Raw genomic sequence first — 21,017 nt, 5'->3', positions numbered from 1 at the left:
TGTAGCTGAAATGTAGTTGATCGGAAATCGATTGTGAACGTAACCGAAAAAGGACTGCACTTTCATCTAAAATTGGATATTGGCATTTTCCATGTTCTTCATAATAGTTATAGATCAAAATGAAAAAAAAAAAAAACGTCACACGTGAAACATGAAACATGAGTATATACCAACACACATTCAATTTATGACAAGAGCTATTTTCTGTACATCATTTATTTTTCATAGGTAAAATCAGGAACCAAGGGAATAAATAACTGAAAAATAAAAATAGTTTTCTTTTATTATGGTAAATGGGTTGAGATTCTTCTAAATTCCGCGAGTCAATAATGTGTGGAATCCAGTGAATATATCTTTCCGTTCTTCGCTGGCATATTTCATCAATTTCGTGTCAAATTTATTGGCAAACGTATCATCGATTTTGACAGACTTATTGCCGTTTTTAACTTTTGGTGCTTTGTTTACTTCACTGGATTCTACAATTTGAACCTTTTTTTATTTATTTAATAACTTCGGTCTCATTTTTCACGTCCTTTTTTATTTAAATTTTATTACCAAAGATTTATCGCCGTCTTTGTTTTATTTATTTTGATCGAAATTCAATAACGCCATTTTTTTCTCTCTTGTTAGAGGATCGCCGGAAAAAGATGTCAGTCATAAAAAGATAGATGATTTTGGGTGTTTTCATGTTTCAGAACTAATTTCTTCCTTATGCTATCAGAAAATTGTTCTATGACTCGATTTTTCGGAAGTGGTTCATATAAATGATCAATTTATTCATTTTTTTATTTTGATCCTGGAACAGTGCGTTCAAACTATGAATTATTTGATGATGATGATGATGATGATGATAAAAATGGTTATTAACGTCGTACAATAGAACATTGCGCATTAATCCCCAGTCAATTTACATTAATTTACATATTATCCCCAAATTTATGATTCATCTGATGATAATAAGTATTAAGCATAAAATTACTGAATATTGACTTTTGAATTTGTTCAAATTTTTAACTTAAAAAGTAAAAAAAATAATTGTAAAATTGTGCACTGATAGAAGGATTTAATTCTATTCAATAAGATTTAGTAACAAATACTAAATGATTTAGTAACAAACTTTTCATTACCAAATATTTAGTAATAGTTACCAAATCATTTATTAAAGCCCATTTAGTTCCACCAAATAAATATTTAGTAGTATTTATCAAATCATTTATTGCTACTCAATAAATTGTTTATTGGGCTCAAAAAAATTAATTTTTTAACTAATTTTAGCATGTAACCTAACTTTTTAACTTAAAATAAATCGAAATAATTAAAATAAATAATTTTGGGTAAAAATATAAGGTGTTATAAAGAAAAAAATCTCATTATATTATATATTTTTTTGTTTGAGACATTTATAAAATTTAAAATTAAACAAGTTTTTAACATATCAATAATAGACAAATTAAAAAATTTTAACTAAACTCCACTGAGAAAAGACATAAATAGAAGACATTTATTGGGTGTAGGTATGTTTTTAAAGGTTTAATAAATCTCCAAAAATCGAGCTGAATAAAATAATCTGAGTCAGTGAATAGGTTATGTATTACATAAACATTAAAATTAAAGCATAGCCATCTACCGACAATACTTGACAAAGAAATATTTAGTACCTGTTACTAAATATTATTTGGTGGAAATAAATATTTATTTCCACGTAATAAGGCTTTGTTCATATAAAGAAATCATTTATTAAACTGTAACAAATAATATTGATGGGTACAAAATATTTGTTTCTCCCAAATAAATGAATAAAAATTTTGTTACTAAATCAGTTTAGTACTCCGTACTAAATCCTTCTATCAGTGTGTCGAATAAATAAATACAGTTTTATAATGACAATTTTATCTTTTAATAAAAAAAAAAAATCTCAGCGTATTACTTTTTTTTAGTATTAATAAAAAAATGAATGAAATTTAATAAATACTCGACGCAACAGCATTCATGAATAGATTATCAAAGTTAAAAGGATCAATTTCCTTTATCATTTATACTTTTAATATTTTCTTTTTCCGTACACTCGCAGGCAATTGAATGACAAGAGGGCACCATGAATGTCTATTTCATAAGCACAAAGCTCTCGACATTATCCTCAATACGTAGCTGGAAAGTATCATTAGCTGCACTGCACATACCCTCCGAGTAGAGCTGAAAGAAAACTATCTAAAGAGTATAAAGTATAAAGTAGAATAGAAAAGAGCCGAACAAATACTTTCATTAAACATTTAATCAAGTACATTATCCAAAGTAACGCTTTCAATATTGATTCATTTGCCAACACATCAAACATCAATATCCGGACCAAAATATATATACAAAGTACTACTTATCTATCTATATACAAATATATATCTTGAAATATTTGATATACAACATATCTTTAGACGGGGCCATTTTTAAATAAACAAATAAATATTTTATATAAATTTATAACAGTAAAATTTTATTTTATTTATTATTCGAACCGAGATTTTTTCCCGGTACTCGACTGTAAATAATTAAGTAAAAAGTACTTTAACACAAGTATTAACGATCGACTTTAACAACAAGCTACGACTGTTATCAACGAGTTTTTTAACTTTTCACTAGAGAAAACACGATAAACTTCACCAGGTATTATTTATTATAAGTAACTTTTATATTATGTGAACTTTTTGCACGTTGTAGGTGTCAAATGTCATTTATTAATTTTTATTTCAATGTCCGTATTTAATAAAGTTTTGCATTAAACTATTTTCTTTTATTTTTTGCTGTATTGTGATTACAAAAATTAATGTAGCGAATGCATTATGTTGTTTTGACGCACGGCTTGTAACTGTACCTGTCTGTTATGTAACCTCTGTTATATTAGCTCCTTTTAATTAGCGTAATAATGATATTCGCATTTCCATCAACGTGACTTTCGGTTACTTCATCAGTTGTAATTAAAAAGTAGAGGCTATTTATTTATGGAAATTCATTGAAAAAGAGAATCTGTGAATATATACAGAAAAAAAAAAATTTAATTATCTAATCGTTAGTACATAAAGGTCTGAAATATATTTCAATTTGTAATTTAGATTCATATTTTGCATAGATAAAGGTGATAAATAGAGCAAAATCCATTATAGATTTTATAGAGACGTCTGAATAGAAAAATAAATATCTAGATCGTATGTTTTCAAACAAAATTGAAATACCGTAAAGTTGGGAAAAATAAACACGGAGAAAATTTGTTGGGCTTTGATAAATTTATTTCCTTCAAACATTTATCATTTTGCAGAAATAAATATTCGATAGTATTTTATAAATTATTTACGCCAAAATAATATTTTTAGTAAAATCACAAAGTTAATAAAATAAATAAAATTCTGTTAATTCGAAACATTTTTTATCGCTGATAATGATAATAATAATTGAGCTGCGTAAAATATTGTCATAAAAAAAATCCATTTTCCACAAATATTGTACAGGTATTATTGCCTATAATCCATGACAATCACAGTTTATGACAATTTAAAATCCGACAAATATTTGCATTTTACCTTCTACCTATGCATCTATTTACATCGCCACGATACACCGAAGCTTTACATATATTTATTATGATACATACGTCTAATCATAATCACTATCACTATCGTATCACCCAAATACATATATAATATAATATAACATAAACATAGTCATGTAGACGTTTATATACCCTGAGAAATGTATTTCGTTCGGACACCACCCGATACATAGGGGAAGAGATTTATGTCCCATCGTGATTAAACAAAGATAATACCACTAAATCCTACTATTATATACAATTCCACTATACACTGCCATTTCAATAAATACATACATGATAATCGTAATATAAACCATTATATACATATTTTAATATTCTGTAATCACAAATTTTTATTTTGATTGCTCTTGTTACACAGTAAAAAATTTTGTGTTAAAAATTTTTATGTTAAATACACAGTAAAAAATTTTACGTCATTGCGTCGAAAAATTTTGTGTTAAAATTTTTTATATTAATATATAACACTTTTTTTGTGTCAATTTAACAGAATAAATCTTAAATTTACAGATAAAAGTGTTAAATATTTACCACAAAATTTTTTGACGCAATGACGCAAAATTTTTTACTGTGTATTCGTTAATAAAGATTGAAGTTCTAATTACTAATTTCTAAACGACAGACAGTGTAATTAAAATAATTAGCGTTCGATACAGGGCGTTGCATTTCGGAAAATACGTTTACGGATGAAAGATTAAATTAGTGCATTAGTTTATTTGGGTGGAAAACACGGTTTAGTCGTTATAGTTAAAGGTTTAAGAAGAGTAGAGTTTGCTATTCTAAGTGTATTGAGATTACTCTTAAGAGCGTTTAATGCTCGTCTAACTTTAATCTGTATCTGTTACTATCTAATTAAAATGGTAACTGTTATCGCTTTGTCATTGTGCCGCTGTTCTACAGACAAATATCTCTATTTCAAATTGTATTATATATATTTACTCAATAATTGTATCTATTATTTTTATATTTTTATAAATTTTAATTTACATAATTTAACATTTCAATTTAACTTAGCTTCTGAGAAGCGACTACTTAATCCGCGATAAAGAAAAAACGTTTTTCATTAAAATAGTCATTTCGGATTATTATTCACTTTTATACTTTTCATTCAACTGACCTTTGTAAGTAAATTATTTTCTCATTATATTTAATTCCACTTTCATTCTCATTAAAAATAATTTTTATAATAGTTACATATTTAATGAAAAAATTTCATCATAAAATTTTACAAATAATTTTTTCTTGTAAAAATATTAAAATCATAATTAACAAAGTTTAAAGATATGAAGGACATATTCTTTCTACCTCATATTTTAATAAATAAATTTATAACGTAAACCACATAAATAGTAACCATCAAATATTAAATCACAACGGTCTATTTAATAATTAACCATCATAGAATTAAACTTTAACATGTTAAACTTTCCGTAAACCAACATCAAATTCACATAATGTTATTTACACTAGCGCTAACTCACTTTTCCATAACCCACATATTAATATATAAACATAACATATAACTAACAACAAACTCTTAACAAGACGAAACCAACTTGCCAACAGGTTAAGTTTTATATTTACTGAGAAATAGTAAACTAGAACTATTAACAATTCTCTCTTTGTTTAACTTTCTTTTATGCTCTATACTTAATTACTATTTACAAACCTGCTATAAAATTCTTTCGCGAAAATAAAACTCTCAGTAATTTCATTCTAATTTATACTCGAGTAAGAAATCAACTTCCGTAAGTTTCAACCGTTTTCCGCTCAAACACCTACTAATAGTACGGTTAATTACAAGATCGATTGCTCTTTAATACACCCTCACCCTCGATCTCAATTGTCGGGGTTTAATGAGGTCATGTAAGTGAATATTGCTTTCAAAAATAAAAGTTCTTGTCGTCCAAAAGTGCCAAAGTCAATGAAAAATTCCTTTGTGATCATTTACTTCCAGAGCTTTTATCTCCCTATATTATCAAGAATAATTGCATTTCTTAATTAGTCTTTCAATTTAATGCTTTTTTGTCATCTGCATTAATTCACAAAACTCTTTGGAGCTGTCACAGTAAAATATAATACTCTTAACTTAATAAGTAACCTTTTTTTTAATTATTTAAAGCTCTGGTCACTACACAACAAACTAATCCCGTGAACTTTAGACGAAATAATATATTTTATTCATCCTTTAATTCTCGGGGTTTTCAGATTTCCTTAATATTTAATATAACCCACTCGTGGCGAAGTTAAAATAATTCAATTTTGTAACATTTCAGGTTCGGAGATAATCATTAATACATATCAATGCAATTATATTGATGTCCCCTGGAAATTAAATGTCATGACCGCGAAGTTTTATTTTACCCGTGATAAACTTTATATATAATTTTTAAATCAAAAATGAAATAAAATTTTACTCAAAACAATCTCTAGAGTAACTTATTTTAGAGTGTAAATAATTTATAAAACGAGATTGAATATTTATTTCTGCAAAATGATAAATGTTTAAAGGAAATAAATTTATCAAAGCCCAACAAATTTTCTCCGTGTTTATTTTTCCCCAACTTTACGGGATTTCAATTTTCTCTGAAAACATACAATCTAGTAATATATTTTTCTATTAAGCTATTTCTATAAAATCTATAATGGAGCTTTATTCTTCACCTTTATCTATGCAAAATATGAATCTAAGTTACAAATTGAAATATATTTCAGACCTTTATGTGCTAACGATTAGATAATTAATTAAATTTGAAATTCATTAACCCATAAAAAATTTTCTGATATGTCCATACATGACCTATTACGAAAATTAAATGCATACATGGTTATATATACCTATTAATAATTTTTCGACCAACGAAAATTATTTTTTTACTCTGTTAAAAAACTTATTTGACATCGGTTTTTATTTGAATTAACTACACTGAAAAAAAAAATTAACTTGATTCGAGAGGAAAATTCTTGAACCAAGAAAATAATTTTGAAGAGGGTAATTGTCTTGAATCAAGACGAAAAATTCTTGAATTAAGTAAAATTTACTTAAACCAAGTAAAAATTTCTTTATTTAAGAATTTTTTTACTCAAATTAAGAAGATGGAGTTCTTCAAAACTATATACTTGATTCAAAAACATTTTTTTTTCTGTGTACTAAACCAATTATTGATTACAACGACTTGTTAAATGACTTGTAAAAATTTTTAGATACAACAAAAAATTAAAAAAAAATTTTTTTTACCCTCTTAATCAGCCTGATAGGTCAATATATGACCTCGAACTAATTTTTAACAAAATGTACTTTTTAAAAAAAATCGCCAAAGAAATCCAACCTCAAATAAATATCAGTACTCATATCCCGATCCCCGGGATATCAAATACTTACATTATGACCTTGATCTTCTCCCTCAATAAAAGTTTAAGTCTCAATAAAAAACATTTGACTTAATACCAATTCGTTTTCATTTTAAAATTGGCTAACGCAAACGGTAATCCGTTAAAATGATGCTAGGATTATCTTACTTTATTTTCACTTACCCCAGCGAGCCGGTGGCTCATTTATACATTTCAATCCATACCGATATCTACAGATATATAAAAATATACCGGCTAATCTCGGTTGATTCCGTTGGTAAAGTTTAGCCTCTGCCTGAGCCGCATTTTAACCGGGTAGATTGAAATTTAAAGCCCGCAAAATCAGATTTATTCTTTATTACAACATCCTTAATCACTATCCGATTGTTATTTTCATTCGCACTAATTAATCTCAACCACCAAATAAATAAAATAACTTATAAATTTTGTCCTCGGTACACCCAAAACTAATTTAACTTACATACATAAAAAAACATCAATTCATTAATTTAGGAAGCCAAAAAAGATGTAACACTACCGTGACTGCGAAAAGTTAGAGCTCATACACAATTTTTTTTTTTTAATAAAAAACTTTTATTTTGTAAAGATATTTCAAACGTAGAAACTTTAAATGATTCCCTTCACAGCTATTCATGGGTTTCATTGGGGTCAAGCACCTTAAGTGCACTTTACCAAAGTTTAACTATACGCTCCTCAGCGCTCTGTGGAACCTCCGATTTTTCTTTTTCCCAAGATCCATCACCCAACTCCACTTCACGTCGCCAATTTATATTTATACTTTATATATATATTTATTCCAACTTCAGAACTTTTCTAAAAAAAAATAACTAAATTTTAAATTTAAAGATTTTTTTTTTTAGTACTAAAATCCCAATACGGATTTTTTAAACTAAAACAAATTTTAATTAAATTAAAGTTTCATTTGCAAAATTATTAATAAATACTTCAAAAAATTTATCTGAAGTTTAAGTTTGAAAATATTAATTACATTTTACAATTTTTAGAATTCATTTTTTTATTTGTAGAAATAAAAAAAAAAAGTATTGATATAATTTTTTTTTTTAATTAAAATTTATTTATTACATCAAATTATCTGTTTATTTTAATTCAATAAATTTAATAAATAAATTTAATTCAAGAAAAAAAAATTACTCCACAAATTTTTGACAATTTAATATTTAAATAAATCACCAAAATTCAGATTGTCTCGTCAGACGTTGAGATATATCACTGATACACTTTCCAACTAATTAGAAAAGTTTAAGTGCAAATTATTCTTGCTTACTTCCTTATCGTTTTTACACAAAGATACAAGGATATATTTAACGTTGGTTGGGGGCGGTGAAGGGTGGTGATGATGCTGGATGCTCCCTCGGGAGTTCTCTCGATCTCGCATGGGTCATCCGGCGTCACCGGCTTTATTCCCACTGCCACCGATTTAATTAAGGTTGCATAATACCCACAGCGTTCACGTTGATTACTTTGTAGATAGACTACACCATACCATACCGATTATATTGTGGACAGATCGATGTTCTGTGTTCATGTGTTGGTGTGTCCATTTTATTTAAATTGTTGTCAAACATATCTCCTATTTTTGTTATTATTTTCTACGCAATATTGATCTCTATTCAATTAAAATTCAAAGCGACAGTATTTCTTGCGACCGTGTTGTTGGGTGACCTAGTCGATGAAATTCAACTTTTCTCTCAATAAAAAAAAAATACATTTTTATGATCAACAATTGGATCAGAAATCGACAATTTTTTATTTATTAAAAACTACAAAAATTATTTTTTCAACAAATTTTCTACATTACCGATCACTAATTTTTCTTAATTTAACTTTCGAAGTTATCAATCTAGAATTTTGTGGCGCTACTGGTCTGCCTAGCAACACACATGACTAAATTTAATTATCATCAATTTTAGTAAAATCAAATAATTATTTTAATTAAATTATTAAAAGTTATAAATTTTTTGAAGAATTTTTTATGATAAAAAATTTAAATAAAAAAAAAAAAAAAAACAAATCAGATCTGTAATTTATTTATCAAATTTTTTTTAAGCGTTCGATGACTGTAAAATGGTAATAAACTGTCTGGTCCATTAATAAAAAATTTTCCTGCCTAAAAAATGCACCCCCACCTTGAAAATGAATCCTTTAAAACGAATCATCCGTGAAAAAATCCCCGTAAATTTTTTAGTATTTTTGTCTGGATTTTATTTATAAATTTTGACGTCTCGCCGAGTGCAAATGTTTATCGATCTGGGAACTTAGCGGTTACGATCGTAGATAAGATTCCAGTAAGACTTATCAAGAGAAGTAATAGTCGTCGGGAGAGTCCCAACAGCATTTCCCCGTGGAGAAAACGAAGCACTCTGATACTCGGATGTGTACAATATACAATATAGAGGAAAAGGAGGAAGAGGTGAAAGAGAAATCCCCTGTCGTTGAGAACTAGTGCAGTCTTGCAAAACGTACTTGCTTTAAATGAGGTCACAATATATATAGAAACAAGTGCCAATGGCATTTTCGTTGTGGTCATCACGACGACTACAACATCGACTGGATAATCCTATCGAGAAATAGTTACTCTTCCTTTCAAAGCTAAACCCTTTAATTCTCCTAACTTTTTTATTCACTAATAATAACGATACACATTCTATCACACATTTTATCTATATCAGGGTAGTCCCTGTTTAAATAAGATACATTTTTTTCAAGTCTTTTAAATGCTTATTACATTTAGTAAAAAAATTTTATTCTTTAGTTTTAATAATATTTCTAAATATTCCATGAATTTTGAAGAAACTCGCTCAAAAAATATATATATATGTTTAACACACATTAAAATAGACATAATTTATACCTACACATATATTTATTTTTGCTGAAAATTTACATGAAAAATTTTTTAAATGCACCATAAATGAAAATTTTATTTATTTTCTTTTATCGAAATTTTAATAGTAAATTTTTCGAAAAAATAATATTTTAGTTACTGAGATAAAAACATTATCCATAATCTTGATATTAATTTATCTGTGTGAATTTAATATATCTATTATATATGAAAATTAATAAATAAATATAATTTTTTATAAATTATATTATTATATTAATTAAATTATTATATTTTTATTATTATAAATAAATAATGCATATAAAAAATGATTTATAGAATTTTTCGGTGAAAAAACAAAATAAATATCGATGGTCTAATTAGCAATTGGTCTAACTCATTATTTTTAAGAGAGTGATTTTTTAACATTTTGATGTAGCAATAGTTCAATTTTATAAATTATTTGAATGATCCAAACAATAATACTATCTATACCTCTATTAGATATTAAATTATTTTTTAAAGTGATAATAAATTTTGAACTAATTGTTTTTTCGAACAAATGGAAGATTTTCTAAAATGGAGTTAGACAATTCGCTAATTAGGACGTCGATATAAGTTTAGTTGATAAATTTTTTATATTTAAAAAAAATAGATTACACTAAATTTCTAAATTGAAAAAGAATTCAATTTATGTAGAAAACATACATAGAAAAAATAAGTAAAAAAAAATTACATCAGATTGTATACTTGAAGTGTTAAAAAATGCAACAATATCAAAAATATCCAGGTCAAAAAATTCTGCAACTGTATTTTAAAATGAGAACGCCGAATTGACTTTCAGAAAAATCCATGACTTAGAATATCTTATCTACAATTCACCCCGATTTTTTTAAAGCAAAGCAAAGTTTCCTTAGAAGGCAAATAATTAAACAAAATAAGGACCATATCCTAACACAATGAATACATACATAAATGAATGTGAGCATGTCTCTATTCTCGAATGCGAGATACAATGCCCATAAATTAAATTGACAGACGTAGAATCATAGTCACAGTCACAGAATCGCTCTTACAACAAGTTTCAAGAGAGTTATGCCGAGAAAATAGCCCGCGGGTACGGTCGTGGTGAGCTTTTGCACGTCGATGAACTCGCATAAATTTACGCCTGAAGACTTGAGGAACAATAATAAACATATAGTACATCATACTATACTATACGGAACATCGCTTCTTTGTTTCACTTAAAGTAACTTCTCTTACTTATTTTCCAAGTCTTTTATTCCTCTGTACTTTTCTTCACTTAATATTTACCAAGACTTTTTATACCCACCTACAGTTTCTCAGTTTGTCCCAGTGGAATCTCAAACCCGCTCAGGGTGGTTTTCTTATTCACATTTTTTTAATGCCTACACTCCATAGATTTAATGCTGCTTATTTTATTTTTTTTTAACACCCCCAGCGGGGGATGACGAAAATTTATATTAAAAAATGTTAGTCTGCAATTTCATGGAATTATTTTCGCAATTAAAAAGATGAGTGAGGAGAATTTTAAAAAGAAAATTACATACTGTCAAACTCAGAGAGAGAACTGTCAGCTTACGGTTTTTACGAGACATGAAACTAATTTTAATGGGCTAGAAAAATAATTATCTCGGAGATAGCAGTTACCTTTAATGCATAAGTTATTATTTAAAAATAACTCCTTGGAAAAATAAATTAGTAGAGTGTCCTTCGTAGAACGCCGATGGAAATTGTCCTCAAAATTATAAATTTTAAATTAAAGAAGCTTATGCAAAAATAATCTTTTAATAAAAAATGGATTACACTTAAAATTTAAGTGGAAATTTAATTGACTAAGAAAATTTTTAACTTCAATTTTCATTAAAAAAGGGCTGACGTGAGAGGAAATACATAGTGGTCCTTCGTGACGCAAAGCATTCTGTAAACTCAAAATCCACATGTTCAATTGGCCTCTGTACTCTCTCCCTCTCTCTGTCTTTCTCTATATATCGAGTGGCATGTGCCGCATGTTTAGCATGAGTACACAATGAAAGTTTGCATGTCACTGTGTCTATATTCGAACCGTGTTCCCAATTTTCACCGCATTGTTGCCGAATTATGCTCCATTCAAGCCCGGCAATACTTTGTCTAATCTCCGAGACTAAATGATGATAAACCAAATTAAAGGATTTGTCAAGCTGTCAAGATTAAAGTTATCTCTTCCACTACCAATAATATTCATCACCGGTCACTTGATTTTATTAAATCTTCAGCAATTTTTAATTGATATTTTTCTTTATAATCATTTTCATTTTTATTTTTTCGGTAAGATAGTTTTTTCTTTAATGATTCCGTAAATTTACTGTATTATAGTGGAAAATTTTTTAAAAAATTATCAATGAAACCTCAAGGCCTAATTTATTCAATCTTTGCCTATCGATTGGCTGGGTTAAGCCCAAAATGGGCTAGATCAACAATCAACATGCTAATATTTGCTCGTATGTTTGACTGCTTGTTATTTAATGGTCGATTTTTTTTTAATTTAGATTAAAGTCGGACAAAAAGGACTCGCTAAAAAATTTAATATTTTTTAATAAAAATCAAAGTTTATTTTGCATAAAAAAATTTTTTTTGATTGTCTCATTTTTAATTTTTTTTTTATAATAAATTACAGTCCCCTATGAAAAAAATATATTTTAAATATATTAAAAATCTATAAAAAATATATAAATATATAAAAAATATGTATAGTAAATATATTTTTAATAACTAAATTTTTGCCGATTTTCATATATATTTTATATATTTGAAATATATAAAATATATATGAAAATCGGCCAAAAGTTAGTTATTAAAAATATATTTACTATACATAATTTATATATTTTTTATAGATTTTTAATATATTTAAAATATATTTTTTATGTATTTTGACATATATATATTTTATATTTTTTTTTTCATGGGAGTTACGATTTTTTTTCTTGTTTAATTAAATTTTTTAATTTTGAAATCCAAAAAAATGCATATATGTCTTGATTTTTATTGAAATTTTTAGATATTAATTTTAAAAATAAAATTTTTTAAAAATTCGTCATGCATGTGAATTGTTGCAAGTATAAATATTCCTCAAAAAATTGTTAAAAATTTTACACGACAATGTTGTAAACTTTCCAAAGTAAGATTGTTTACTAAAAAAAAATTCCCACACTAAAACACACCCACAAAAATAAATTTTACGAAAATGAAACAACTGTGGGATAGAAATGTCGGTGTTCTTCTTTCGGCTGCACAACTTGCGTCGGCAAGCAGAAGCTCAGAAAAAACGTGAAAAATGCAGCGGAACCAGTCAGCCCGGGCAACGTGGGACCAATTGTGGGGACCAGTCCCAACCAACGGCTGGTTCAATGCAGTCTTGCAAAAAGATCCACCGGGGGCCGAGTAAATTGTTCGAACGAGCGCCACTAGAGCCCAGCGACTCGCTCGACGAAATAGCCTTTCAGATTCCCAGGTAACTTTTCCTCATTATCATTATCGTTAACATTGTCATTAAATTTGTACATATTTATTCGACCTGAGTAAATAAAGTGCTTGAGCTAATGCAAGTGAAAGAAACATTATTACACCCTCGCTGGGGTGGTTAAAAGATTCGAGAGGACATTAAAGGTCAAGAAGCAACACTTCTTGGCAGAGAAGAGCACTTTCTTGGTGAGGATGAAAAGGAGGGGGAGCTCTTACCCTTTAACCTTCACTTCTTCACTTCTAAAACTTCCGTCTTCGAGTAGAGCCCGCATCCGGAAACGCTCTACTCAGAGAAAGCTTCTCTGTTTTTTCTCGGTTTTATTTTACGCATCCTGTTAAGTCGGAGCGCCTTTATATTACTTGAGTCACTGAAGACACTAAAGATTCTATAAATAAATGTAACCAGGTTCGTTAACAACCGGGTTCTGACGACAAAACAGCTTCTGGGTAAACTAATGTCACCTACTTCTAGTAATGACATCTTCAAGATAACGAGATGGTCTTGTTATATGTTTATATTATATGTAAGACGTATAATAGTTTAATATATCAAACGACGCACATTTCGTTAAATTTACATTCGCTTTATAATTAATTGCTGAATAAAACTTTTTTGATTGTTTATCTTACACAGAAAGAAAAATTTCTTGACTGAAGAACAAAATTCTTGGCTCAAGAAAATTTTCGGGTGCTTGAAGGAATACCAAAGTTGTGTTGGCCGAAGTAAAAATTTTTCTTGAAATTCTATTCTTGCTGGAAGTCATTTTTTCTTTATTCAAATTATCATAAATACTTGATACAATAAATTTTTATATTTGATCAAGATTTTTAGATACTTTAGAGAAACAGCGCCACCTACTTCAGCTGAGAAAAAAATTTTCTCACCTTGAGAAAATTTTTCTCGAGAATATTTGATACCCATTTTATATTATTTTAGCGTGCAATTATACATATTGAATGAAAAAAAAATAATGAAACATTATTTGATCTTCCCATTTGATATTAATCAATAAAAATATTAATGAAAATTTACTTCTATCTTTATATTTAATTTTTTGGAGCAAGAGGTTGAATTTTCTCAAAACAACAAGATTTTCTTGACTTAAATAAATTTTCTTGGATCAAGATACGTATTTCTTAAAGCAAGGGAATTAATTTTGTTGGAATAAGTGAAATTTTTTGTGTCAAAAAAAAATTTTTGTTTCGCTCAAGAAAATAATTAAGAAGAAAAATATTTTCTTGGCTCAAGTGAACCTTTTTTTCTGTGTAGACTTAATGATGTCTTGAAAATTTTTTTTCAGTCCAAAAAAAATTTAGATAAAAATTTCTTCAACATTAAAAAAAATTAAAAATACTTTGAAGACCATTGCTAATCAAAGAATAAATATTATTGCTTTGAAGCTTCAAAAGAAATTGAAAGGTCAAAAAATCAGTCGAGTGTACAGTGGTGACACTACTGGTGATGAACTGAGTCAGAATTATTGCCTCAAGAGCATCATCTCGTTTGTGTCTTGCTTCTTGGAAACCTTTACCTCTCCTCCTACTTTTACCTTTACCTTTACCATTAGTACATAGTACAGTACATACTATACGTTCTATGCTGGTGGTGTGGTCTGGCTATGGTCCAACCACCACTGCTATCAGAAAATGACCGACTAGACCGAGAGTAAAACATTTAGCTTCACCCTGTAGTACCGTGCAGTGCGTCCAATCTTCGACGACCACTCTCTCTACTCTGAGCCCCAACCCTCTCTAGCCAATGCCCCGAGTTAATGCGACGGAAGTGAACTTCCAACGATGTTATATCTAATCATATTGAGCTTTCCAAGATGAACATAACTTGGGATTTCGTTTAATTTATTGACTTTCCTTCGCTTTATTAGAAAAAAAAAATTAATGTATAATAATAATAATAATAATTTTTGTCGTATAATCCATGTTCTTATTTTAATGCTGAAAGTAGAACTGATATCTTCATCTTATCTTAAATTTTTGATATAATCCTCGTCCATACTTTAAAAATAATTATTTACAAGAGTTATTGTAAGTAAATATGTTCATGGTTCAGAAATAAGACACAAAGCTAAAGTCAGCTCTGTAAAACTTATTGTATCGAGTTTATACGGTTTAGCTGGTTTGCTGCACTCGAGTAATATCTTTAATCTCATACAACAAAAAAACTAAACCGGTAAAAACAGAGCAGACTTAACTGACAACAACCCTCTTTAGTCCTCTATTCAGAGTCACTCGTTTTTCATTTTTATAATGTACTATAATTTTTAAAAAATTGTTGTTATTGCATAAAAAATTGCTGACGCAAGTACTTTGTATACAAAATAAAATATATTTTAACATTTAATTTGCATATCGGGAAATAGGTAAATACAATATATTATTGCATATTTTATAATTATTTGATATTTAATCATTGTACTGCAAGATAGGAGAGGGTATTGGAAGATTCTTAGTGGAGTTGTTAGTAAATATGTAATAGTATGATTAATGGACAAGGGAAGATAGTATTCATATTTATTGAGATATATTCAGATTTGTTTTAAATTTCAATTTAAGATCATGTAACTGTTTATCTATTAATATAGTTATTATTAAATAATTTTCAATATTTTCTGCTGCTTTAATAGGAGTTATTTTTGTAAAAACAAAAAAAATTGAAAATTAAAATATTTCAAATAATAAAGTCGAATATCGACGGTCTAATTAGCAATTTGTCTAACTCCTTATTTTTGTAGAGGGTGTTTTTTTAACATTTTGATGTAGCAATAATCCAATTATAAATTATTTGAATGATTCAAACCTAAATACTATATCTCTATTAGATAATAATGATATTAAATGGTTTTCTAAAGTGATAAATTATTATCACTGATAATAAATTTTGAACTAATTATTTTTTTCGTACAAATAGAAGATTCTCTAAAATGGAGTTAGACAATTTGCTAATTAGAACGTCGATATAATTGATCGAAATTAAAAAAATAATTTAAAACGAAATATTTTTCATTATCTTTAAAAAGGATTTTAAAAAATAAAACAATATGTAAAAAAATATTGAATATTCTGTTGGAAATCTCAAAAAAATAATTTTTTGCACAAAAAAACATTTATAAAGAAAAAAAAATAAAAGAAAAAATTCGAAAGTGTGAATACAAACAAATGAATTTAAGAGTCGTTAGATTGTTTGCTTGTACCGTAAAGCATTACTAGTTGAGTAAACATACGAGAGCCTCAAATGATGTACTCGACCTAGTATAGTCCCATCATCACATCACATCATGAAACCCCTTTACAATCATTGCGGGCCATGTCTATCTCAGTATCTACCTGGCTATTCTCGGGCAGTGCATCATGATTACCAGCCAATTATTGTCCTTGCCATTGGTCTATACGACGATTTCGAGTATTCGAGTGGCCAGAGGCCACTGGATAGTGCATTAGTGAGTACCCTAAACTACTATTGTCTGCTTGCTCCGATGATCGACGTCAGTTAGACCGATCACTTGATTGTTCTCTGATTTGATCGTTACTTAGCGAGCTCATATTCCCTGTAAGCTCATTATCTTCCTTCGAGATCTTCCATTGTTCGATATCAACCCATTCCAGTCAGAATTGTCATGATAATTATCATTATAATTATCATCTCTGTAGTCTAGCTTTCGTAGATTCATCAATCAAAATTACAAAATTAAAAATTAATCCATACACAGAAAAAATTTAAATTTGAAAAAATATAAAAGGCAATATTTATAATTTTTAAGTAATAGATTTATAATACTGTTTATGATAATTTATTATTTTTTTTCGGAAGGATATGAGTTATTTTAATTATTTTAAATGATCTATTATTTTAATTTTTAATTTTATTATTTTTATGCCAGGATATTTTTTAAATAATATTTAAATGTATTTATTATTATTTTAAGAAATGCACATTAACCAAGTGATTTTTTTATTGGCTGTTATAATATAAATTGTGAATGATTAAATAGTTTAATCTTTAATTTTATTTCATGTTAACCGGCTTTATCGAAAAATTCCAATTCACGCCGTGATACGATAAAGTTTTGAGTATCGAAAAATTGGAAAACTCTCTGAATACAAAACTAAATTTACAATTGGCCATTGTGAGATTGAATTTCCGAGTGTAGAGTTCATAGTCTATTGTGAAATAAAATATCAGACGAACTCGCGTCAAAAATAAAATAAACTCGTTATATGTATAGTTGTTAATCGTTAATTTTTCAACTGGAAAGTTATTTTTGGTCATTCGCAATAATCTAATGGAATTTTAAATTCAGTCAATTATTTTTTATTTTTATCGCTACTTTAACTTTTTAGCTTTGACCTTTGTAATTTTTTAAATTTAGAAATTATTGAAAATTATTTTTCCCTCAAATAAATTTTTAAATTTACAAAAAAAAATTTTTTTAAACCTAAAACTGTAATTTAAGAAAATTAATTGTAATTTATTTCGAAATTTATTAAAAAAAAATTTTATTTTTATTAAATATTAAATTTTACAAAAATTAACGAAATTATCTATAATTGTTTTAAAGTCGCGAACTTTCGTCGAGACACAAAAGCTTCTTGTATAAAAAGCGTACTGTATCCTTGGATCCGGATCTTCAGTCGGTAAGGCGGCGACTATCGCGTCGAATTACCCTCACGAGATTTGCAAACATTAATCCAGAGCGCTTTATTTTAAATCTGGCAGAATAATTTTTTCGCATTACATAAAAAATTAAATGAATAAATAAATATAACAAACGAGGAGACGAGAAAAAAAATTAATATAAACTCACACTCGAGTAATTTTATCACTGACGATATTTAAACGCAATACACAACAGAATTTAAATGTTTTTGAGAGTTAATATTCACAATGCCGTCTCACGGGACATAACAGCTCAGTGATTCGTTAAAATTAAATGTCCATATCCACTAGCGAAATTTCTGTCGGTATGAATTTATTTATACTTGTGGGGATTAATCACTTTAAGCAATAGTATTAATCCACTGGAGCGAACCAAAAATTAATCATTTCCACTTTCGGGCTATCAATTACAAAATCGAATTAATGAAATTCACCAATAACAATTTTGGTTAATCAAATAAAAAATCTATTTATCCTCGTGATAATTGCTTTATTTTACTGTTATTATTTTTTTATAAAAATATAATTATTTCATTTTATTAAAATTTTTTTAACATGGAAATTATTGATTGAGAGTTTTTAAATTAAATTTATTTAAAAAATAAAATTAAGAAATTAAATTTATTAAAAAAAAAATTCTTAAAATTTTTTCGAATTAAATATTTAATCTTTAATTTCAATTTCAAATTTTTAAAAAATTTTTTTTAACAATAAAATATTTTTAATAAATAAAAAGAAAACATCTTTAAAAATTACGCGACACATTAATTAAAAAAACAGAATTATTAAACGATTGTTAATAAAAAATATGAATATGAAGAATAGTTAACCAATAACCATCGATTGGTATCGATAAAATCGAAATAAAACTGTAAATAAAATCACAGACCCGCAGAATGAGAACTCGTTACCCAGCAACAGAAACAGAATTGAAATAATAACGACCGGCGATTTTATATTTTTCACTCATCTATTGTTTATTACTTCACCTATATATATGTACATCCATCTACAATCCACATGTCACATACATACGAGTTTCCACTACCACCAGGAGCTTTTTTTTAGCATTACCACCACCACTGGTTTTAGTAACGAAACACTTTGTGTTGGCCGCGAGCTTGCGCGGATGTTGGCCCGTGGGGTAAACTGACGTCGACACCGATAGTCGGCGCTCAGCGACGACGCTTTCACTCCTTCGAACTTCGCGGAGAAAAGCTCGCTAGTAACGGCGCGCAAATGAAAACGCGCGTTCCGTTATTCTCTTAAATAAATCCTAACATATTTTATTTTTCTATCAAACAAAAAGCAAAAAAAAAAATAGACTCAATAAAAAAAATAAAAATTAGTGATATTTTTTACAAAGTAATTAAAAATCCAAAATTTTTGTACCGTTAATTCGGTAATGAAATTTTTAAAAAGAAAGTGTCGGTGTCTCGTGTCAAAACGTCGTCGTTTAATGAATTTTTATTTTTTCATAAGCCAATTATCATTTTTGGCATTAAAAAACGGGGTAAATTGATACGTAAATTTATTGGGAGACGAAAACGTCACAGAAAAAAATTTGTATTATTATTTTTTGTTTTTTTTTTTTCATTTATTTTCGACTGTAAATACTGAAATATATAATTAAAGTGGGGACTTTTGGGATTTAGCTGAATAAATTAATTTTTTATTATTAATATTATCATTATTATTGTGATTACGTGAAAATTGTAAATAATAAAAAAAATACTGATAGTAATAGCAATAGAAATAACAATAAAGTATATAATAACGTCGTAACTGTAAAGACTTAAACTGTAAAGCTCTGAGCAGGCGGAATCTAGTTAACAAGTAGAGTTCGCGGTTACAACAGTGACAAAGAGGTGTCCGTCAACGTGTTGAGGGTGACAGGGTTGACATTAGTTTTCCCAACGATTTGCAAATTCTCGTCTGTCTGCAACCGGTATTTTAACATCATCAATTACTATCATCGAATTGTTTTTATACCAGCTATTAAAATATTTTTCAATGCTAACATTTGTATTTTTTCGTAATACATCGATCGTCAAATAAAAATAACTGATTTTTTTAAATTCACTCTTCATGTGAGTCTCGATAAAATCTATTGCGTATTTATATGTAAATAAATGTGTATCTATAATAATAATAATAATTATTAATAAATAATTAATTACTACGACCAATGATAATTCGCTGAGGCGAAAAATTAATAATTAATTAAAACTATGTAGGCAATTAACTGTAACAATAACGATAATAATGAAATTATAATTAAATAAAATGAGTGGAGGTTTAATTATTATTATCGAACGCTGGTTGGCGGGTCCAAAAACGTAGAATATAAATAAATTATAAGGTTATTAAATAATAAACACTATTTGTAAGAGTATAAACAGTAAGTAATAATTCAGCGGAGATTTATAATACTCGTGGTCCAAATATATTTAGTGTTAGTCCCAATAAAACATTAGTGACTATTTTTTGAGTGTTTATATCTACGGTCTTTGATGTTTATTTACTGACTAAGAAAAGGGGGGCTTTAAAATGCGGGACAGAGATGTGTTCAAGGGGGGTCATGTGGTGAGACGGCTTATGGAGAGATGGCTAATGTGATATTTTAGTGGTGCGGAAGTATTGCTAGTTAAACAATGATTTAATCTGTGGGAATGGTAGAAATGGCGACCTCCAGTAGATATAGCAGCTACAATTGTCTTACTAGTTGGGACAGCTACGACAGAATTCCAAGGTATTATTTACTGCATTAACTCTATCTACTGGTCTATGTCTGTTCAATAATATTGTTGATGTTTTTAGTCTATAGAACTTTTTATTATTAATTACTATTTCCTGGAAAAAATCACTCGAGGAAAATTTTATAGATTATTTTATTATTATCACACCGACTAAATTTAACTTGATTAAAAAAAATTATTTTTTAAGTTTTTTCATTTTATTGCAATAAAATTTAGCCGTCAAAAAAATTTTTTTAAATAATGACT

General features: G+C 27.7%; 1 protein-coding gene across 3 annotated transcripts in view; it reads left to right on the top strand.

Annotated features, from left to right (window-relative positions):
* Positions 1 to 21,017, top strand: part of LOC123259914 (potassium channel subfamily T member 2) — a 123,706-nt gene that overhangs the window by 23,597 nt on the left and 79,092 nt on the right. The window contains exons 1-2 of one of the 3 annotated variants that reach the window (XM_044720731.1): positions 2,495 to 2,658; positions 13,083 to 13,329. The exons of the other annotated variants lie outside the window; for them this stretch is intronic. Coding sequence (XP_044576666.1) covers positions 13,085 to 13,329 — 245 coding nt within the window. The 5' untranslated portion in view covers positions 2,495 to 2,658; positions 13,083 to 13,084. Of the gene's footprint in view, positions 1 to 2,494; positions 2,659 to 13,082; positions 13,330 to 21,017 lie in introns of those variants that run through there. 3 annotated transcript variants of the gene reach the window in all.

The sequence above is a fragment of the Cotesia glomerata genome, linkage group LG2 (assembly GCF_020080835.1).
Source record: "Cotesia glomerata isolate CgM1 linkage group LG2, MPM_Cglom_v2.3, whole genome shotgun sequence".
Classification (NCBI taxonomy): domain Eukaryota; kingdom Metazoa; phylum Arthropoda; class Insecta; order Hymenoptera; family Braconidae; genus Cotesia; species Cotesia glomerata.
This window is presented reverse-complemented; position numbering and strand designations above follow the sequence as displayed.